Genomic DNA, 24,144 nt, shown 5'->3' with positions numbered 1-24,144 from the left:
TAAATATGGTTGGGTGTTCTTCTGTCTCTTTCTCCCTCTCTTTGGAAATAGGCAGTATAGCTCTGTTCCTCAACCAGCAACTGCTAGCAGATAGATTGTTGAAGTGACAGAATGCTGGAAATTTTGCTTCTCATCTGCTTGATTTGAAACTGTGACTTTCTCTTGCTGGAGTAGATAGTAACTGAGAAACAGCCTTGCATATTCCTACTGGGTATTATACCACTTGAAACAACAAAAGAAGCTCTTGGTGAAAACTTGGATTTGTGGAACTTCTTCAACCTCAAGTTAGTGTTTGGTCTCGTCTATGTTATCATGCAGATATGCTTCTTTCGACATAATTCCTTTGGCATGTGCCAATCATAGCTGGTTAACAGTTGTGCTTCTTTCTGAAGCAAACTATTCCTCCTGTATGTGTTTGCTTTCTTTCTCTCAGTTCTTCATTGCCAGTACAAGACAAGAAATTTTATTTGTTTTGTGACATCATACACATTAGTATATTTTTTAATATCGATGGAAATTTTCAAAAAGTACAATCAGGTGAAATTATCCGAAATTTCATATTAGCAGGTGCAATTGTTGATTCTAAATGTAATACATTATTTTTTCTTGATTCCATTAAAATATCAATTGACTTGTAAAAGTAATTATACATTTAACTTTTAAGCATTTTGCTTTTAATTTTTTCTTATATAAATTGCTATGTTGTTTCATCTTTTTAGTATTTTCAATTTGAAACAGTCCCTCAGTTGCGTTCGTTTGTATCTGTACTTGATGGCTATTATCGTTTGATGGAAAAGTGGACTTATAACTTGTGTGCTGACTTACCTTCTCCAGCATTGTTACACCTTAGAGCTATCAAATGTCACGGTCCTGTTGAGTAAGTTATTGTTTATTATTACAGTTACAAAAATTGTTTAATCTGTATTCAATTGTTTCTTGTGAATATTATATGTTGTGAATTCGTAATAAGTTTAAAACATTTAAGACTGAATTCCTAGATAAGGATCTGGTTAAATAAGAATTATTATGACAAAAATGTAGTTTCATTATAAGCTTATTTTTCTGTAATTTTTTTTCTATTAATCTCATTTCTAAGCTAACATTGGATCGAATTTACTGAAATCTGGGTAAATTTTGAGTTTCTTTTAAAAAGTACACAAAACTATTTAGAAAATGGCTTGAAACTTTTTAAATTTTTAAGATATTCAAATCAAATTTTTCTTACTAGTTGCAAAAAACGATTCTATACAAAATAAAGGGAAAATTTTTTTTTAATTTTTCCTGTTTGTGTGAAATAAAAAAGTACTACTTTAATTACTCATATCTTGCACAGTTATAAACAATTTTTCTCAAACTTTAAAGTAATAATTTTGTAACTAATTTTAAATTGCTCTAAAAATTTTGTTTCATTTTATTGAATATTTTTAAAATTATGGCGAAAAAAGTAGTTTTTTTTTTTATAAAAATGTCTATATCTCTATAAATATTTCAGCTAAACTTACAAAATTTTGTGCAATTATTGTTTATAATAACCAAAATGATTGTTACAAATTTATTGCTACATTCTTTGGTATAGGTTGTTCAAAAATGCTATTTTACATTTGTAATTTATTGTCGGTCCCTCATACCTCTAAAAGCTTTCAAATTTATTGATAAGTATGAGAAATCGCATGATCTTAACACTTCTGAAGTTATAAACTGAATCTTTAAGTATTTCTTGAGAAATATGAAAAAGTATATTATTATAGAAGTGTTTCCATTATTTTGTCATAGTTGTTTCCATAGTTATTTTCCATTATTTGTACCATAGTTTGGCAGAGATAGGATATACTATACGCTGCACCCTCAAAGTTTGACTAAAAAGAAAAGTTTTTAACCAGAAAAGCCCAACCATTGCATACACCACAAAAATGTTTACTACATGAACGATCGCAGAATTAACAAATTACAAATAAATGATTAAACAGTTAAAATTCATTAAAATTATTCTTAAATATACAATAAATAATGTATGAGATATTACTTTAAAACAGAAATGGTGCATTTTAATAATTTTCAACATAAATTTTTAAATCAGCGCAATAATTGTACTGTGTACAATTGTACGCAATTCAAATGCAAAACAACTGCATTACGTCAATTACTAATTTAAAATATTTCAACTTTGTGTAAGTCAAGTGATTATGAAGCTAAAAATTATTGAAATATAATAAATTATGAAAAGAATTTTATATAGCACAAAATTGTGCCATATAAAACAATCGCAATTGCATCACATCTCTATATTGTAATTTGATTTGAAGTACTTAAATGTTATTAAATCAAAAGTTAAACAACTGGAAACTCTTATAATTATTCAAAAAAATATTAATAATAATTATAATAAATAAAATTGATCTATGTTTTGCACAAAATGGTACTTTGCCAAGCAATCATGAAAGTATCCCAATTTGTATTACTGATTTTAAACTTCTGAAATTTTAACGTATCAAACAGCTAAAAATCCTTAAAATTATTAAATATTGATCAAAGTATGAATATAATTGATAAATATTGAAATTGAACAAAGAAGTGATCTCGTTTTGAACACAATTAAAGCATAAAAATATTTGTGAAAGCATTTTTTCTTTAATAATTTATTTATAATACCCCAGTAACACATAAATAAAATAATTAAACAGCTAAAAATTCTTAAAATAAACGTTAATTGTAGAATAAATAAATAAAAAGGATTTTTTTAAATCAGCACCGGGGAAAAAAATTAAAACAGGGAAAAAGCAGACTTCTTAAAATCAGAAACCAGCACTTAATGAATTTTCTTTCGTCTATGTGCTCATCATGCAGCATCATTTTACTCAGAGATCTTCAAATTTCGAAATGGTACATTTCCAGGAGTAAAAATAATAAAATTGTCATTCTGCTGAAAGTGAGGATACACTTTACTTTCAAGATAGATTGTTTAAGCATTTCATCCCAACTCATTCCTTTTAGAGAATGACTTGCATATTTTTCTTTTCTTCACACTTGCAGCAGAAGAAAGAGGGAGGGAGAATTGTACTTTCGCCGATCCTTATAAGAGACTATTATTCCTGGGGTGGTTGGGAGAGGGGCGTTTGTCAACAATTTCTTTGATTGAAGAAAAGAGTGTCAGTAGCGCTATTGTTACATTCTTGTGACCTGTTTTTCTATCTGCATTTGGAATTCTTTAGATTATTATTGATTATAAATTTTAAATATGGATCACTGCATAGAATGAGAGGGAAATAAGGACAGTTTTGAGAATCAATTCAACAAAGTAGAATTTTTAAACTCAAACTGTAAAAAAATATCTCCAGGTGGGCTGCCCATTAAATACGCCACACATTATAAAATTTAGTGTTTTAAATTTATCTATATATTATTAACAAAAAAGTTCATGCTCTATCAGTTTCAAGTTTCTAAATACTCAATATAATTCTTTGAGTATTTTTATAAAAAACATACTGTACTTTGTAGTAATATATTTCCATGCTATAGGCCTGATTTTGCCTACAAAAAATTGCAAGAAAAGGGTAAAGGAGATGCTGGTTGCTACATAATTCGTGAGAGTGCTATGGAATATGGTGAATATTATGTTGATGTTTTAAAGAAAAGGAATTCTGTACTCGAAGAAAACATCCACACTTACAAAATAATAACCACCGATGATGATCTGTTCTGCTTGCAAGGCTGGTCCAATAGATTTCCTTCTATCCATGAATTGCTCTCATTTCATTCTGAAATAAATAATTTAAATTTTAAAAGATGCATTCCATCTTCTGAATATGGTAAGCTGCTAAAATATATTCTTTGAAATTTTAGTTGCATTTGTGATTTAACTTTTGTAGTGTCATACAAACCACATATTTTTAAACTATTTTTATGCCATGCCTTCATTAATGTTTTTATGATGAAATAATTACAACCTTTTATCTCTTGACCTATTCTAGAATAAAGGCAGAATAATTTTTTATGTCAAAAATTTGTTTTTATAAAAAGATTGAACTTCACATTAAATTATATTACTTGTAATTTAAATTATTAATTATTTTTACATTAAATTATATTACTTGTTCCAAAAAATTTATGCTTGTCAAATTTCCAGCATGTTCAGTATGTTGCAAAACTCATAAAAATTATTCTATGTAAAATTATCATAATTCTGTAAGGAATGGATGTAATTAATTTGATTTTATTTTGTAACTGTTGTTGAACATTCGACCCAGTTCTGAATTTCTTATCTTCTGAGTTTTAACTTGTTGGCCAGGTAGCCCAGCAGTTAATGTGTCTGACTGCAAAGCCAATAGCTGCTGTTCGAATCCCACTCAGGGCATGGATGTTTCTCTCTATTTTGTGGTCCTCTGTTGAATGTGATGTGTGAATTTGACCCACCCTACGAATGGTTGTCCGTGGCAGTGTGGTACTGTTGCTCGCCTCCTTGATTTAGGTCACAAGGTGCTAGGCAACTCAAAATGAGCAACACTTCCAACACCTTAAATGATGAAGAACAATAAGTTCAGTAGCTGCCATTAAAAAAAAGAGTTCCAACTCAGTAACCTTTTAATTTTGGACCCAACCCAGAAGAGAAGAGACTCCTGGAACAAGAATAACATATGTTGAGACAAACTAGTCTTTGTGGAGGACTTTTTGATGGAAATGAACCTATTTTCATGATATGTTGTGGAAAACCTTCCATAGTTAGCCCGACAGCAAAGGGTTTTTTACCCATGATCCATCTACCACTGAGAAAATTTTAATTCTGTCACTGTGGTCAGTGTGAACCAGGAGCAGAGTTTGTATTAACCAGCCATCATTGGAATTTGAACCTGGGTCACCTAATTGAAAGGTAAATTTTCTGACCCCTGATCCTTGTATAAATTTATAACAATGCAACTTTGCAAAATAACGCTTTTGACATTTATTGGATCTACACAGCGCTTGTGTAAAAAATTAAAGCACTTAAAGTATTTGTTCATAAACTTTGAGTCATCATTTTAACGTATTAAGGCACCCTTTAATAATGAAATAAAGTATTTTTTTCAAAATCCTAAAGTACTTAAACCCTAAATCAGCCTTATTTTTTTTATCTCCTCTTCTAAATGTCTCCATTTAATTTACAGATGTCTCTGACTTATTGCTGTGCCGTAAAAAAGACAGGGATAATAACTTTGTTACCCGAGGAGATTGCAATTGCACCGCACAATGTATTCCTCATGATGCTATTGTTTTCTCTAAAACCATACCAAAGTTCAATGGAAGATTCACCAGCGTAACTCACGGCCATCTACGTAGAACATGTGGTGAATCCAAAGCTGTTGCAGTCAAAAGTCTGCGTCGGGAAACAAAAGCTACTCATTTGATGGTGAGTCTTCCTTGTCTAGCTCTTGTTATCTCTCAATGTTATACTTTTACCCACCAATTTTATAATATTACTTTTTTTCAATATTATGGCTGTAAAAACCAAAATTAAAAACTAAAACTTAGCAGCGCAACAGCCCATAGAGGGCCAAGGCCTACTGTGCCCATCTCAGTTTTCTTGGGCTCTGGGGTGCGGGAGCAGATGCTCCAGTCAGGTGGTCAGCCGAACGCGGAACCCCCAGTGTTTAGGCACGACAGCTCGAAGCACTACCGCTCAGCCACCAGGCGTCGAACAACCAAAATTAAGCAGAAGTTAATTAAAAGCATCTTGAAGATTTTCTACAATTAAATTTGTTGCTTATTAGCTCCAAATCCATTAAGCTTAGAGAGGGAAAAGGCCCTTTAATTTTCCAAAGGAGTATCCTCTGAATGATTTAACGATAAATCAGTAAGAATTTTGAATTGCCGAAAAATTATGGACTCTTTGTGACTATAACACTTATAAATATATAAATTGGTTTAAAAAATTTTAATTAAATAAAACATACTAACTTTTATTTAAATTGAGGACATTTGATCTTGTTAAATTTGATTTTAAATTGGTGATAACATTGTTTTTAAACATGTATATCTGAATCACAACCCACGATAAAGTTATGAGTCTTATCAAAAAATCATTTTAATTTGTAAACTTTTAAATAAAAGAAACTACATCCTCAAAAGTGATATTTAAGGAGTTAGCCCAAAAAATACCTAACATCTTCAGAAAATTGATTATGAACTTAAAGCATTCTTTTTCATTTTCATTATAAGCATTCAAGGCATTTCTGCATACCTGTAAAAAATTCGTATGAATTTCCTGTATTCTATTTTTCTATAAGAATTTTAACACCGTCAATATTTTTTACAAGTAAAGTTGTATACATTTTATGTCTCAATTGCTGCTTTTACTTGCATGCATTCAGTATTTTATTTTTCTTTGAAAAAAGCATTAATGGTTACAGTGTCCTAATGTTAAAGTATAAGTATTCTTTATATTCATATTTTCTATTTAAAAGGATTTAATTAAATTAGATTCTAAGTTTTCAGAACTATTATGTTTTCAGGCTTATTTACAAAAGTTTATTATTTTAATTATCCCTTCTTTTGATATTTACTTGCACGTTTAACATGCAACTAGAAATAAAGTTTTCATTAAATTTTTTACAGACAAAATGCACTTATTGATAATTCTATTTATGTATTCATTTTAGTATTCATTTAGTAGGATTTTTTGTTTTTGAATTTATTGTTGGGACTCTTAGGTACAAAGGTTCGAGGCATTTAACTTAAAATATGCTTCTTAAATACTTATTTGTCATTAATTTTAGAACAGAAATGAAATAATTAGATTTTTTTATTTATAAGTGAACTATTGTGGTGTCATATTACCAAAATTCTATAGTAAGTAGTTAAAGATCGGCAAGTTTGTAGAACTTAGTAAATAATGTACCGTTTAACTTTTTTAGGAATTTTTATCTCAAGTTGATAAGGTTTTATTTTGGCAACATGAAAACATCATTTCCACTGTTGGTATTATTCTTACCAACCCCACAGCTTTAGTTATGGAATGGTTACCACTTGGTCCACTTGATAGGTATTTACTTGGGCAGGGTAAAAAGATGCCAGAAGTTGATCTTATTGAAGCAGCTTATTATGTGGCTAAAGCATTGTGGTATCTTGTGAGTAATCTATTTTTTTTTTCATCTGTTTTTGTATATTGTAGTTTAAAATAAGTGTTTTTTTTCTTTTAAACTTTAAGCTTAGCTCTATTACTTAATGAAACTAGTGGTGGTGTATTTCAGTTCTATCAGGAGTACTTTCTTCAAACACAAAACATTATTAAAATTGCTAGTATTTGCATACAAATAAAATATGTAGTATTAAAACAAAAATTTTAATATATATGTATATACATATATATAAACTTATGGTTTTTCTTAATTTTCCTCGTGTGTTTGTATTTATTTATTATGCTATATATATATATACACTCATGGACAAAAAAATTAGTGCACCAAGAAGAAGTTGTCAAAATGAAACGAAATTTTACATACGTAATGACTACTTTGATGTAAGTAAATGATTAGAAAATCAAAGATTATCGTCTTTCTTTCATTTTCTAATCATTTATATCAAAGTAGTCATTGCGTATGTAAAATTTCGTTTCATTTTGATTACACCTTCTTGGTGCGCTAATTTTTTTGTCCATGAGTGTATATATATATATATCAGGGGTCTGTCCAGGCCGAATTTACTACCGTTTAGCGGTACCTTCACAAAACCAACTTTGGAAAAACGGTAGTTTCACAAATTCAATTTTAGGAAAAACGGTAGTTTCACAAAATACTTTTTCTTAAAATTTTATTTTTGTATCCCTTAAGAAACGATAAATCCATATTTTTGTGTTGATTTTTTAATATAATTTTTAATTTTTCACAAATTATGTCTAAATTTTCACAAAATAGGTACCTCTCTGAAAAACCTAGACTGACCCCTGTATATATATATATATATATACACATATATTATAAATATATATATATATTATAAACACAAAGAGAAGTAGAGTAAAATAAAATGGAAAATCATTTAATGGGAAAACCTAAAGGTTTTCATCAGGACACATTCCCTTACGATAAATGCGATATTTCCAAATGAAGAATAATTATCCTAAGATAAAAAATAACTCTTTATAATGTGTCTATATCACTAAAAAATAAAGTGCAGTTGAAAAAGAGTTTGAGATAAAAGAAAGTAGAAAGCATACCTAACGACATGGAGCAAAAGTAATATATATGTATAATATATGTACACATGTGTATCTATATACATAATATATTTACATAATAGATCTATATACATGAAGGAAATGCTATTCTACTTGAAAGGACAAAAAAAACTAAGAACTTCAATGTTTTATTTTTGTCATGCGGTATTTGTCTTTTGTCAATTCAGAACTTCATTTGGCTATTAACTTTAATTTTTAAAAAAGTGTTCATTCAATAAAAAAATAATAATTTCTAAAAGTTTTAATAAAATCTGTCTCATCTCTAAAGATGTTTGTGGAAATTAAATTTGTAAATACTAAACAAAATTTTACTCATAACATTTTATTTGTAGGAAGAGCAGCAAACAGTACATGGAAATATAAGGTGCCACAATATTTTGGTAGCAAATCATACAGATTCTTCTTTTAAAGTGAAAATTACTGACCCTGGTATAATTTCATACAGTGACTCTGAGTAAGATTCTTTTATTCATTTTTTTAAAGTGTTTTGTATTTTGTTATGTGTCTTATCAGCTAATTATTAAATACCTTCTGTAGATTAAAATGGCTTATCAATTTTCAATGCAATGTAATTTTATATCCTCTCAAAATTCTAAGAAATTATTGCACTGAAGTCAAAATTATTAAACTGAATTAGGGATCACATATATGATCCATTTTTTTAAACTTTCTCTACCCTTCCAGTTTAATTAAATTTCTTAGAAGAAGAACTTTTGTATCTTCCATTGATGTTAAAAATGTTTCTATTTAAGCATGAATTTTTACTGTGTTAATATGAAGTGTTTGGTTTACAAAGTTGCAGTTTGTGACATTAAAAATTCAGTCAAAGCCTTTTTTCTCTGCTAAAGAATTTAAATTTAGTTTCTCCGGCTTCAAATATTTTGTAAGAACAATTTATATAACAACCGTATTAACTTAGTAACAAGTGAAATGCAAAATTAAAACACCTGATTTTTAGTTTCTGTAATTATTATTATTATTTTTTTTCATTTAACTTACAAAAGTGTGATTACTTTGTGTATACTTTTAAGAAAAGTGGTATAATAACTAAGGCACTGATATTGGAATTAGGATTTATAGGTAAACTGCGAGATATGAATTTGTGTTCACCTTTTCCAAGCATGCAGCTAATCTTACTATTCCCTGTGCTTTATCCTCATATAAAAAACATGAATAAATCATCATTTTATATGAATTTAAAAACTATGAATTAATGTGCATTTTAGCTATATTATATATAATTTTCAGAATTACTTCCTTATTATAATATTGATATTATTATTTTGTGCACCTGTAGAACATATTATTTATATATATATATATATGTTTGATATATCTTTATTTCATTTTAGCATTCACTGGATTCCCCCAGAATGTCATGATGATTATTCAATTGCTGCAAACTCCCTCTCAGCTGATGTATATGCTTTTGGAACAACTTTATGGGAGATATTTTCATTTGGACAAAAGCCATTATCCAGTAAACCGCCAAAAGAGGTTGGTTATATAAAAACAAAATTTCACCAAAAAATTAAGCGTAACCGAGTTTTATCTCATTTTCTTTTTCTTTTATTTATTTATTGTTAATAAAATTAGGTTATTTGCTTATCTTTATGTATTTGTGTGTGTAGAGAAATCACAAAAATTAATCTATACGTCATTTCACTGTTGTATCATTCAGAGGGTCAAAATAAAAAGTGATTTATAGTAGTTCTAGTAATCTGTGTTTTCTCTCCAAGCCACTGCAACCTAATTTATCATTTTCCCTTCTATAATGGTTGCCAGTATATTCACAGTCATTTGCCGTTTTCTTATCTAATGGTATTATTTCTAACATTATGGTATGTCATATTTGATTATTTTAAGTAATCTGTAAAATAATATTTATTAATTTTATAAATCATAGAATAAAATAAATAATAGGACTAAAATTAAACAATGTCTTGGAATACTCTGCATTTTTTCAATTTAAAAGGGAACTAATTTTATTTCAAACTTAATAAATTTTAACATTATCATATTAATTGTGTCACCATACACGTTTTATTCTCAAATGTTAAAAGATTGAATAAGTTTGAAAAGTTCAGAAATATTTTGAGAAATAAGGAGAAAAAAAAATGAAACATAACAGTAAAATATATAATATAAACATAAGGAAAAATTAAATTGATAGTTTGCCTCACTTTTTAGTAATCATTTTACTAATAATTTCTCAAACTGTTCTATTGGTTCCTTAAAAAATATCTTTAAATAGAAGTCCAACTGTATGTAAATTGTAGGTGTAATTTTTTTGAAAAATACTTTTGTCTATCATTTTAAAAACTGTGCTTTGATTCCCAATTTGTAGGCAAAAAAATTTTATAAAATGGGCAAACGCTTACCTGTACCTGAAAATGGCCACCCTGATATCAAGAAGCTTATGACTGAATGCTGGCTTGCTGACCAAGACAGCAGAAAACGACCTCAATCAATTGTGAGAGATGTAAATCAAGTTCTTTATGTCGGTATGTTACTCCATGCATTTCAGATTTCCTATTATTATTTGAGATCATTCTCACATATGTTTAAACAAAATATTTAATAATTGAAAAAATAGCTAATTTAAACCTATTTGTTTTAGAAATATGTTTTATTATTAAAAGTGTTTCTTAAAAATATTCTGATATGCAATATAAAATCATGTTTTGTAATATAAAGTCATGTTACAATACATAATAAAAACTATGAACCATTTATTTCCTAATATAGGCCGAGTATTTTTTGAAAATTTTCAAAAGCAACATCGTAAGGGAATCAACTTCTCAAAATTCTATGTGAACATTCCCAGCAAAAATACTTTACCATTGGTTGAGCTTTAGTGACAGATCACTAGATATCACATACAAAATATAGATAGATAAAATTAGAGTTAAATATAAAACTTCAGAGAGTAACATTTGAAAAATGAAACACCTAAAAGTTACAGTAGGTAAAAATATGTTTTTAATAAGATTTTCTTAAACCATTCATTTTTCCTTAAAAGAAAAAAAAAGCAGAGCAGAAAGAGTTAAACATGGTATCTTCAGAATTCAGATAACTCTTGCTGTTAGTGTCTGATTTAATTTAGTTTTTAGTGAAGCTGAACTACTAATTATGTCAATCCGTACTTGTGAGTTGAAACGCTTGAGAAAAAGAGAGGGGAGAAGCACAAGAAGGAAGAATGAACTCAGTAAAATTTTCAATAGGTTTATATCTTTGAGCAGAGCTGAACAAAAATGGCTCAGTAATTGAAAAGAGAAATTGTAAGTTTCAAACTAAGATTGAGTGTCTTATTTTTTTCTAAATCACCTTATATATAATTTATGAATTTTGGTTAAGTTTCTAATGTAAAAGGAATGCACTCAGCATATGCACAGTTGGGCTTATATTAAGCAATATCTACAGGTGCACAACCTTGGGTGTGTAGGAAGTTCTGTCGACATTGAACTTTTTTTTGTTGAAAAATAAATGAAAAAAATGCTCAAAAAATTTGAATTGCACATTTGAGTCATCCCTTTTTGGTGCAATTACACATATTTTTTTGTAAATCTATGTTTCTCAATCGCTTTTTGAAAGATTATTTCTAGAAATTTCATATGGTTTTAAAAAAAAATTATTTTTTTACAGGATGTTACAAGACGCAAATTTCAAATTTGAGTAATCACTTTTTTACTCAATTTATTTTTGTTGATTTCATGATAAATCCAAGTTATGTTATGATTATTATTATTTTTTTTTGGCATTTATGACTATCAATTTTCATGTGGTTCATGAATTCTAGATATATTTATTAGGATACTAAGATTCGGAAGTTATTTATCGAGCATTTAATTTATCACTATTTGACGTTCTTTATTTCTACCAATTTTATCATAAATCTAAATGGCTTTTTATTTTTCTCAAGGTAGGTATTGCTACGCTTTTCTATGTAATTTTGAAAATCTCGTGTTTTTACTGCGATATTATTACAATACACGATTTTTAAGTTGCACATTTAAGTAATCACTTTTTGACACACTTTGTTTTTGCCAATTTCATCCTGAGTCTAAGTTAGTTTTTAATAATTTTTTCTGCAGTTCTTGCGATGCATTTAATGTTATAGTGACAAAAGAAATTCAAAAAGTGAAGGAAAACACAAATTTTTAAACTGCTCACTGTTTGTAATTTTTTTTCTTCTTTAATTTCTTGTAGCTTATGTGATTTTTAGGAAAAAACGAAAAATAAAGTTTTTCCTATTTGAAATTCTTAAAACCTTTTATAATTCAAGAAATAGAAATAATATCTGAGGTATAATACTAATTGAATATTGAATCTAATTTTGTTCTATGATGGTTTTGTTTTAATTTTTTATTTGGATTTAAACCCTATAAATTTTCTTTAATTAAAATATTTAATTTCAATTTATGTATCTATTAAAATATGTATGTATTTATTATTATTATTATTTTTTTCAATTTCATTCTATGAGCATAGCTGTTTGTTTTTTGTCAGAATTTATATCCCCCTCCAATGTGTATGTTGAAAATATGATCGATAATTGCGTTAAATCAGCCAAATCTCTGCTTGTGGTTCACTCTAGTTAAGTCACAAGATGATGTCCTACAAGTCTGATGTCTAGCTGTCATTGGGGGGGAGGGGGGGTAACAAATTACGCTCATGAGACAATGTTTTTCTGAAGGGAGAAGCCAGTTACTACTTAAATCTTCTCATACTTGTACAATAATTTAGGTAAAATGCTCAGTAGCTTGTAATTGATCGATGGCGCAGTACTTCAATGTTTAAAAGGCCAAGACTTAATCAGAAGGCTCTCTCCCCCTTTGTTTGTTAAAGCTATTATTATGTAAGATTCTTCTTTAAGTTGAGTCCGAGCTCGGCATGGGACTTGGTTATGTTTTGCTATTAGTATGTTAACTGTTAACTTTTTACTTTATTTGTAATTATTAATCTAAACTTTATTTGCAATTTAGTTCATGTTTCACTGTCGTTGAATAAATATTTATTTCTGTAAGAGTTTTGTTTCCTAAGTTCATCCACTACGTGAATCCCTCAGCTATTTATTTATTTATTGACTGTTGCCGGGAAGAAAGGCCCATAGCCGTCTATCAATATATGTATATATTTAATGATAAAAATGGGAGGAATTTAAACATATTATCAGGTTTTGCATTTTTGAATGAATTCTAATAATTGAAAGTATTTTAATTTTCTGCAAATATGTTACTTAGTTTACTGATTAAAAAAAAATTAGTGCTTAGAAAACTAATGTTTATATAAAATTATATTTGCCACCAATATCTCAATATGCCCTTTGTTAGTCAACCTGCTATGCAAATGGCCCTTCACTCAAAAAGGTTGAGCACCCATATAATGCTGTAATTTTTGAACTTTACTTAGAATGTCACTAGTGTTAATTGTAATTAACTTTAAATTTTATAGTATATAATTCAAGAAGGACTTATGAATATGCTACTATCAATGATAACGCTGTGGTTATGTCTGTGGAAAAGGAAGTTGAATTACCGCCTGTACCTGAAAGGCGTCAAATAAAAGAGCAAACTTTAAGTAAAAAGTTAAATTCATTTGCGAACATATTCAAGAAGCAATCACCTAATCCTGTCAAAGAAGTTGCATATGATACAATATCTCAAATCACTCTTCAAACAACTGTTAATGGATCTAGTGGTCAGTCCTCCTGTCCACTCATTCCTAAAGCAACAATTATTGATGAAGAAGATTTTCAGATTATCAATAACCTGGATGCTCTCTATAATAAGTAAGTCAACTTATATTCTTTTATTAAATTATAAATGAAAAAATTAGGTAATTACAGTATTCTTCCTAAGGACTTTTAGAAGGACGGCCCGCCCTACTTGCTCTTTGATCCCAATAAATGCTCCTTCTTGGCCCTTTTGGTAAAAATTAGCCGCCATCCCTTAAAAACACAGCCCTTTTATTCGTGTTTCATTTTAAAAATGACTAATTCACTATTTAAATAATAATTACAACCAAGTAAAATTATCTGTGTTTAAAAGTTTAATTCTGATTACTATTATAAATATTTACTTTGTTAGGATTATTCTCAACTGGTTAAATGTTTACAAGTATATCTTTTTTGGGGGGGAGGATATTAATAAATTTTAGTGATTTTATATTTAAAAATTATTTTTTAAATAAAAAACTTTTTTTTTTTTTAAAAAAATGCTCATAATTTTCAGTTTAAATTATAAAAAGAAGCTTTCGAGTTGTTTATCAATCAATCTTTTTTTGTTTTGTTTACTTTCCTGAAAAAATTCATGCTCATATATTATTTTTTAGCATGCCTTTAATTATTTTTATAAACTACAAATTTTTCTCTTATTTTGATAATGAGTGAGAATTACTTTTTAATCTACACATAAAATAGTATTAGAAGGTAATTTAAAAATTGTTGAGGATAAAATTCAGTTATTACAGAATATTACACATTTTGATAAATTTTTACGGTGTCGAGTGAGTGCCCTTTCAAAACTCAAAATGCCCTTTTCTGAGAGAAAGTGTCCTGCCCTTTGTTTTTCCTGGGGAGAACTGTTTTTGTTTTAAATCATTTTTCCTTTGTTCCTACTGCAAATATTAAAAAAAAAATTAATAATTTTATATGTTGCAGTAAATTTGTACCTTCTCTTTTTTTTTTGTTCTATAAAGTGTAGGTCTGCTTTTTCAAAATTTTAATCCATTTAAAAAACTGCTGATAATTTTAATTTAAGACATTTCTCATGAAACATTAATTAAAATATAGCAAACATTGCAAGATTCGTTTTTAAAATGAAGGAGAGTTTGAAAAAAAAAACAAGTGTAAAAAATAAAGTAATTTTAAAAATATTTCAAAATATTCATTATAATTCCATATTTATTGAAAAAAATAATTAAAAAAATACACATGGGTTACATTTTTGAAGAAAAAAGTGGCAGTTTGGTTGTGATTGGCTGACAATTTTTAAATCACCATTCTTTATATATTGTCACTTTGTTACAATTAGTGACCATTAATTTTGCCTTACATTATAAGTTTTCTGTAAAATATTATTCTCCTTTAACTGTGTTAACTTTACAATCTTATATCAAACTTAAATTGATAAATTTGTTCTTCATAAACAGTTAAAAAGTTATTTATTTATTAATTGTAAATGTGCTTATATATTGTTAACTGATCATACACACATTTCTTAAATTCTATGTTTATTTAAAATTGTATACCTATTAGATTATTTTTTATTGAAAATCAGAAACAATGTAATAACTGCTCTAGCCAGGACTTGAAATTAATGGTTGTCTATTGGTCGAGGACGTTAAATATTGACATGAACCGTCATAAAATAAGTTATTCGTAGTCAATTGATATAAAGGGATGGTAAATTGTTTTGGCTAAAAAGTAGTATATATCATCATAATTGTGAACATTACACATTCTCCATATTGTAATTTTTCTATTATATTCCCTTATTAATTTTAAAAATAAAATATAATAATGACATGCAAATGGAGTAAATAAAATATGCACTGACTTTCCCTTATTCCTTTGTTAACTTTATTCCCTTATTAGCTATAAAAATAGAATATAATCATGACATGTGAACGGAGTAAAGAACATATGCACTGACTTTCCTTTATTAACTTTATTACCTTATTAGCTATAAAAATAGAATATATACATGATGTGTAAACAGAGTAAAGAAAATATGCACAGACTTGTATTAATTTTTAGTTTCTGGTTCTGTGGACCAGTGACTAAATATTCTTAATTTCTAACTCTGCTAGACAGTTTTAATAAGTTAATAAAATTTAATGTTCTAATAATGATTGTTTTTAGTAATGAAGATACAAATCCATATGTCAATGAAGCAATTAAAAACCATACTCACTGGTTGATTGATAGAGATGAGCTAAAATTTGATGAACATCTAGGACAAGTAAGGGTTTTTTTTTAAGTTAGGAAATATTTTACAAATTCATTATATATTATTCAATAATCCAAAATATGTTGACGTTATTTACTATAGCTTATATTTTATCCTATTTTTTTAGTATGCCTTTTTTTTTAATTTATAGGCTTAAAATAAAGTATTAAAAGTTAATATATTTTTAAATGTATTGTAATTAATTTCATTTTGTTTTTGTTGTTTATAATTAACATTACAAAGAAAGAACACTCTGAATAAGTTTTGAGCAAATAAACAGATTTTTATGCTTTAAGATGTTCTACCTACACACCTTAATTATGTGCCCTTAGTAATATAGGTTACGAAATCAGGCATCAACTCTGTCTGATGATAAAATGAACTTCATAATTGGCTTTGTTACTGATTACTTTTTGAGTTGTACTTTTGTAGCTTAAAGCATAACATTATAAAGCAGATTTTGATAATTAACAACACAATAGAATTTGATATTAAATTTGGTAGTTTTTTGTTTGCTAAAAGTTTTTTAATCTGTTATCGAATTCTGTTTTGTTATTAATTTTAATTATCAATCTTTTTTCATGTTATGTAGAATTATCAAAAATGAAACACCCTTCATAATTTTTTATCTAATTCTTGTATCCATTTTCTCATGTTATGTTCCAATATAATAGTTCAAAGGGCACACTTGAGTTTGCTAATTAATTAGTGCATAATGTAGGCGACAAAATTAGATTGTAAAAATGAAATTTCTTTAAGATTTTTCTAAAATTTAAAGAAAATCAATTTTTTAACCTCTGTCTTAACTATAGAGCTGATTTTATTTAAATTTGATGTTTTAAAATTACCTTTTTTTTAATATATGTTGGATGTGAAAATTTTTATACTTTACAATTTAAATTTTTATAATGAATAAACATATGTGATTGTAAAAAGTCTTTGTTCATAAATTGCCTTTGATTTAGTAATTTTTTTAAATGAATGAAGTGGTTAAAAGCAACATTCAAGAGAAAAATTTTGACTAACTATTGAGACTATGTTATTTGACTATACATTTTCCAGATTACAGTTTATTGCTCAAAAATCTTTTAAAAACATTACAAATTAGTATTAGGTTTAAAAAACATTACAAATTATTATCATCATAAATAATGTAAACCAATAATGTGTTTTTTTCCAAAAATTTTTATTTAAATGACTGATTTTGATTTTAAATTTTGACACCCTGAATGAATATGATAATTAAATTTAAATATAAAGTTTTAATATATGTGTATTCAAGGTGCAGAATGTCTTGAACTGTGGCTTGAAGGCACAATTATTAGAACTTTATATTTAAATTTTATGATTATATTCTTTGGATCAGTAAAACATCTTTTTATTATGAAACTTGCAAAATAATTATCCCTTTTGCACATTTTCAATAATACTACTGTTTGAACTCTATGATTTGTATTAATCTGTATTTTCCTAACTATGAATCTTTTTTTTAGGGTTTTTATGGAAATGTTCAAAAGGCTCTCTTTACAAGAGGGCCCAAGTCATCATGGGGAGAAGTTGCCGTAAAGCAAATACGATACTCTGAGGGTTTCACCATGAAAGATTTTCAGCGTGAAATTAATATTTTAAAACAACTCTGTCATCCCAATATAGTAACTATTATTGGTCTTGTTGAAGGTATTAATTTTTATTTTTAATTATCTTACTGATTAGCTATCATAATTATCTTTAACAATTTTACACTAACTGTTGCATGTGCGTGCCATCATGAAACGCTCTCATCTCCCGGCTGACACACCTTCCTGCCAGAGTTATTTCTCGTTCACTCTCAGCCGTCACATATTTGTTACAGTGTTCTAGAGCATTTTAAACACTATAATTTTTGCCACAAGATGACGTTGTATGTCTGTAGATTTGACCATCTGCTCAAAATGATAGGCATATGACTCACATTTGCATTTTTTGTTTTGTTTGTTTTTTATTATTATATTAACATTTGAGGAAGAGAATGCTTCAGAATTGCATGCTTTCACACGAATCTTTAAAATGAGCACCAGGTATTTATTTATTGTTAGGAGGAGAGTTTATTTTTGCTAGAGGGCGTATTGGGTTTGCATTTCAGTTTTAAATTTACAGTTAGATCTGGCAGGTATCAAATTTTGCTGTTACTATGTCGAAGTGTCAAAAATGTTTAACCAAACTCGAAATAGCAGAAATTTTTTAAAAATGTATTGTAACAAGAAAAAACTTAAGTAAATAAAATATGCAAATAAAAAATACAGTATATGCTGTTTACGTACTTTACTGTATATTGTTAAAGAATGTGTTCATATTTCGGTGATTTCATTAATTTAGGCTTAACAGCATAAAATTTTCCGGATCTGGACAGCTGCTCACGAAAGAAACTCCCGGTCTCTGTTATAAGTGTAAATTTGTAACTCCCATCGCATAAGGGTTAAAATATATAGTATAATTAAATTTAATTTTTTTAGTTTTGTTATTTTGATGTGGTAGCTATATTTTATCTGATTTGCCTTTTTGTTCAACTATCCCTGTCAGAAATGAAGCATAAAAATGTATTTATTAGGGAACACTAGTTAATATCCAAGTGTGAGGAAAACAAAAATATTTTCAAACAGTATCTTTATCAGGAAATAGCAGAATAGCATATCATTATCATGAATAGCATAAATATAAACTCGAAATAGCAAAAATTATGTAAAAATGTATTGTAACAAGAAAAAACTTAAGTAAATAAAATATGCGAATGAAAAATTTATACAGTATATTTTGTTTATCTACTTTACTGTATATTCTTAAAGAATGTGTTCATATTTTGGTGATTGCATTAATTTAGATTTAACAACAGAAACCCTCCAGTCCTGCACAGGTGCTAACGAAAGAAACTTCTTTCTTCAATTATAAGCACACATTTGCAACTTCCATCGCAAAAGGGTTGAAATTTATATTATAATTTTAAAAAAATTTACGCTTGTTATTTTGATGTGGTAGCTATATTTTATCTTCCATAGGATAAATATTACTATCTGATTTGCCTTTTTGTTCAACTATCCCTGTAAGAAATGAAGCATAAAAATGTATCCATACGGGAACGCTAGTAAATATCTAAGTATGAACAAAACAATATTTTCAAAATCTGATGCATCACTATCAATGTGATTCACATTGAAAGGAGGATTGAAAGTATCAAAAGAGTTATGGTTGTTGGATAAAACTGAATAGTGCTTCTAATTACTTTTTTTCCACCTTTTAGTTTCATCTGACCATTTAAGTTATCTGACAAACAAACATTCATCTTCACTATGATTTGCAAAATTTTAATTTGTTTTTTGTCATATAAGTATTAATTTAAAACATCTTACCCATAAACCTTTTACTTTTGTTTTTTACAAAGATTTAAAAAAATATGTATGGAACATACTGTATTCAAAAAATAAATATGAAAACTTTTTGCCTGCATTTCTATGTCTAAATAAAATTGGTCCTAGCCTAGTATTTTCAGTGATGTAATTGTTACTACGATTTGCCACAATTTGTCTTTAAATAGTAATAATTACTCCCATGGCATAATCGCGACGGCATTGCAGAACGTTACAAGGCTCTTGCAGAAAGATTTTTCCTTGGGAAAATAAAAAAATTTGGTTTTGTTTTCTGCATAAATGCTCACACAAAAATTTTATCACATTGATTATTACAAAAAATTTCTATGAACCTATATCAATTCTTACGATTTGTACTCTAAAACAAAGATTTTAGAATAAATTTTCTCATAATCTGTCCCAATTCATCATAATTTTAAAGCAAGTATTTTTGTATGAATTTGCTCATAATGATTTATCATTGCACTTCTTCAAAATAGCCGTTTTTGCAACATTTTGCACATTATCTGTTTCCAAATTCATTAAAACTGTGCTCCAAAGCAGTATAATTTTGCAACTTGCAAAATAAAGCAAGTATAATTGTGCTCCAAAGCGAGTATTTTTGTACAAATTTGCTCAAAATGATTCATCGTAGCACTTCTTCAAAACAAGCATTTTTGTTCATAATCTGTTTCTATTCATCTTAGCTGTTCTTATTAAAAGGCTATCTTCATAGAATTGTTCTCGGACTTATTCAAATATATATATATATATATATATATATCATTTTTGTTTCAATATTCAGAGTATAAATTTGTATCATATTATTATCCTACTTTAATTATTTATCCTACTTTTGAAACAAACAAAAAATTTCTTTTTATAAGTCCTTTTAAATTTTATCTATTGTTACTAATGACTCTAAAGTTATAAAACTGACCCTCACCTAGAAGAAGAAATTGCAACTCCAAATTGCTCCAAAAAGAAAAGTTATTGTTTAATGCTGCTCTAAAGTGTTGATCATTGAATTGGTAATTGATAAAAAATTGAACTGATACTGATAATTGAAAAAATCTATATAGTAGTGAATGTTTTTACTTTCTGTAATACAAATATTAGCTCTGTTCATTCACACAAATATTTTGTATTTCTTATATAAATTATTCTAAATAAAGGAAAGTAAATTTTTTAATTACTAAATAAACTTTCATTTAAAAAGTATGTTTAATAAATCCTAATATATTCTATTTCATTTATTTTTATAGATCCAGATATTATGCTTGTCATGGAATATATAAGATCTGGAAACCTACTGGATTATGTAAAGAGACTCAAAGATGAAGTTTCCCATACACAAATGCTATGTTTTGCAGTAGGAATTGCTGAAGTAATAATAGTTTTACTTTCTAAATGTGCTTTTTTCTTCCAACCCAGATTGAAGAAACTTAAAAAAAAAAAAATTTAAAAAAAAAGGAAATATCTAGTATTAAAACGATTTTTTAAACAATTCAGAATTGCTATCTAATTTAAATAATAGTACTAATTTCCAAATTAGTTAATACATCATTTTTAAATAAGTAAAAAGCAAAAATGAGGATTAACTGAAAAACAGTTATTGGGAAATTTAGTAAATTTCTAAAGTAATTAAAATAATTGTAGTTCTTCACTATTTTACATACAATTTTATAACAATATAAAAGTTGTTAAAATATAATAATCATATTTTATTAATGCTACTTAATTTACAAATCATTTAGTCACACTACTATGAATACATTGAATATTAAAATGTTTATTGAATTTACAATTGCAAATTGCATACTAAGTTTTGTAATCAAGTATTGTTAAGAATGAATAGTCAAACCAACTCTTTGATAATATGTTGTATAAATTTTAAAATTCTGTACAAAATAAAAATTAATAATATGAAAATAATTTTTTTATTTTAAAAAAATGTACATGCAAAAGCATTTTAACTCTCTGGGACTATATTAAATTTCATTTGTTTAAATTTAAGCTAAATATTTGGTGCTAAACAATTCTATAAATCATTTTTATTTTGTCCAGTTTTTTTTTATTATTAATATTTTTTTTTATGTCTTTTCAATTCTTCAGGAAGAAATAGGTCTCTTCTGGACAAAATACCAACCCTATATATAATTAGCTTTCAAGTTATTATTTTTCTTTTTAACTTACAAAATTTTCTGCAAAATATAGATTCTTGATTAACTAGGCTCAGATTAGTGGAGAGAGTCCAAAATCATTGGTTTCTGATTGTTTGAAAGCAAAATTTATTCTTGAAGTACATTGGTAGCATGTCAATCTTCCTAAAAAAAATTTTTTTCCATTGAAGAAGTTTTCTTCTTCTCATTGGCACGACAGCTCAGGATGGGCCTTGGCCTTCTCGACATGCCTATGCCAAGATATTCTTCCCTTAGCCAAGGTTCTCCAGTTTATTATCTTTAAAACTTGTAGGTCCTTTTCAAGGCAGTCTAAAAATCTTAGGTTTGGCCGTCCTCTTCTTCTTGTACCTGTTGGCCTGGCACTGAAAACTTTTTTGGTTGTCCTGCTATCCTCCATTCTTATATTGTGGCCTGCCCATTTAATCCTTTGAATTTTGATAAATTTAATGACATCAGGTTCTTTATATGCCTTGTAAAATTTGATCCTCTAAACCAGGTACCGTTTTTACTTATTCCACCAAAAATGCTTCGCAGTATCTTTCTCTCAAATCTAGCTATCATATCTTCATCTCCACGGGTCATTGTCCAGGTCTCACATGCATATGTAAGCACTGATCGTATAAGACATTATTAGGCTTGACTTAAGATATTTTCTTAGACCATAAAAACACTTATTGGCCATTGTGATTCTCGTGTGTATTTCTTGTGTAGTGTCGTTTTCGTTGTTAATCTTAGACCCCAATTAGGTGAAGTTTTATTTTTATGAGATTTTTAGAAAACAAATAAAAAACAGACTACTATCATTTAATTCTTCACAAAACACTAATGTGAACTACATTTCTATTTTCATTTATTTATTTTTATATTTTACTTTCCTATAATTGTGAATCTAAATATTACTTTGACATTTATGTTCAATCTCTCCTTTTGTATTTATTAAACTATTATTTTCTTACAGTATAATTTTATGGTTTTAAATTTTTTATCAAAATTACCTTAAATTCTGGGCATAGCTTTACTCTATGATTTTAACTTATCCAGGATATTCATTTATTTGGGACAAGGTTCCTGCCATCTAATTCAATTTATTAAGAGTTTACTGTTATTTCAGTATTGACTATTGTTAATATTAACTATTGTTATTGTCAGTATTAAAACTATTATTTAACATTGATAATTTTAAAATTGTAGATATACTTCATTTGCAGACTGATTTTTTTCAAGCAATGTGAATATAGTAACTTTCAAACTTTTTTTCTTTATAAGATAAAACTTATTAAGTTGTTTTGCAAATTATTATATTATAATAATTTGTAAGTTTTCCTGAAGGTTACTTTTAGCATATTACCCAAGAATATTCCTATCTTTTAGCATTAAAGTAAAACAGTTTCAATGGTTGAAGTGTAATATCCATATTTTAATTTATACCATGAATAAATAATTGTTGAATTGGGGGAAAACTACTCATAATGTGTTGACTATCCATAATATTGAAACATGCTAATTCATTTTATTTTAAGGTAAATTTTCATTTAGTTCATTTGAAAAATTTTATCAAAAAATCATTTTGTAGTGATATGTATAATAGCAAATATTTTCTGCCCTTGAAAATTTAATCCAACTCCCTCTTTGTGGCCCTTTAAAATTATTTTAATATTATTGTTTATATTGCTTAGCTGCCAAAATTTTTAATATTAACTTGCATTGTTTATTTTTTTTCCTAGGGTATGCGTTATCTGGAGAGTAATAATATTGTTCACAGAGATCTAGCCGCACGAAATGTTCTTGTAGCCTCAGAAGATCATGTAAAGATAAGTGATTTTGGTCTGGCTCAAATCACTGAGAATCACTATTATAAGTTGAAAACGGATAGAAGTTTACCATTACGTTGGTAATTTATTTTATGTAATTCTTACGTTTTCATTTCTTTTTTGAAAGTTATCAACCCTTTTTTAACTTAAAATATGCTTAGAATTATTTTTTAAGACCTATTATTTTAATGAACATTGACTTTTCAAGTACAGTCTAACATTGAAATTTCAGACTTCTCAAATCTGGAAATCTCCAAAATCTAGACAATTTTTTTAAACTCAATATGATAAAAAGGTTAGTTAAATCTTTTTGAATTCAAGCTAAGATATGGAAATTCTTGTGTTATTATAATATTGTATTAAATCATTAAGTTTAAAACCATCTGTTAATATTATGAAATTGAGCATGTCAAATTGTTTTTACTCAAATTCATGTCTCATAATACTATTGTATTCTTAAAAGCAACAGGGTTTTAGAAAAATATGTAGCAATTACTGCCCAAAGAGGTTTGAAAGGACCATATAAATTTAGGATTGGGAATGGGGTGACATGCTAAAAACTAAATAATTGAACGTATGATTCGATTTCAAGAGTCATATTAAAAATATTGA

General features: G+C 27.4%; 1 protein-coding gene and 1 long non-coding RNA gene across 2 annotated transcripts in view; one reads left to right on the top strand and one right to left on the bottom strand.

Moving 5' to 3' along the window:
* Nucleotides 1-24,144, bottom strand: part of LOC139425986 (uncharacterized) — a 62,817-nt gene that overhangs the window by 4,031 nt on the left and 34,642 nt on the right. The window contains exon 2 of the long non-coding RNA XR_011637199.1: nucleotides 3,668-3,755. This is a non-coding gene — a long non-coding RNA (uncharacterized lncRNA). The remainder of the gene's footprint in view (nucleotides 1-3,667; nucleotides 3,756-24,144) is intronic.
* Nucleotides 1-24,144, top strand: part of LOC107457346 (tyrosine-protein kinase JAK2) — a 40,398-nt gene that overhangs the window by 7,540 nt on the left and 8,714 nt on the right. The window contains exons 5-16 of the mRNA XM_016075489.4: nucleotides 720-877; nucleotides 3,517-3,806; nucleotides 5,139-5,380; nucleotides 6,885-7,097; nucleotides 8,539-8,660; nucleotides 9,559-9,703; nucleotides 10,554-10,710; nucleotides 13,661-13,997; nucleotides 16,071-16,170; nucleotides 17,652-17,835; nucleotides 20,804-20,925; nucleotides 23,446-23,612. Of these exons, the coding sequence (XP_015930975.1) occupies nucleotides 720-877; nucleotides 3,517-3,806; nucleotides 5,139-5,380; nucleotides 6,885-7,097; nucleotides 8,539-8,660; nucleotides 9,559-9,703; nucleotides 10,554-10,710; nucleotides 13,661-13,997; nucleotides 16,071-16,170; nucleotides 17,652-17,835; nucleotides 20,804-20,925; nucleotides 23,446-23,612 (2,237 nt within the window). The remainder of the gene's footprint in view (nucleotides 1-719; nucleotides 878-3,516; nucleotides 3,807-5,138; nucleotides 5,381-6,884; nucleotides 7,098-8,538; nucleotides 8,661-9,558; nucleotides 9,704-10,553; nucleotides 10,711-13,660; nucleotides 13,998-16,070; nucleotides 16,171-17,651; nucleotides 17,836-20,803; nucleotides 20,926-23,445; nucleotides 23,613-24,144) is intronic.

This window comes from Parasteatoda tepidariorum, chromosome 7 (assembly GCF_043381705.1).
Source record: "Parasteatoda tepidariorum isolate YZ-2023 chromosome 7, CAS_Ptep_4.0, whole genome shotgun sequence".
Classification (NCBI taxonomy): domain Eukaryota; kingdom Metazoa; phylum Arthropoda; class Arachnida; order Araneae; family Theridiidae; genus Parasteatoda; species Parasteatoda tepidariorum.
Note: the sequence above shows the minus strand (reverse complement) of the source record. Positions and strands in the feature narration are given on the sequence as shown.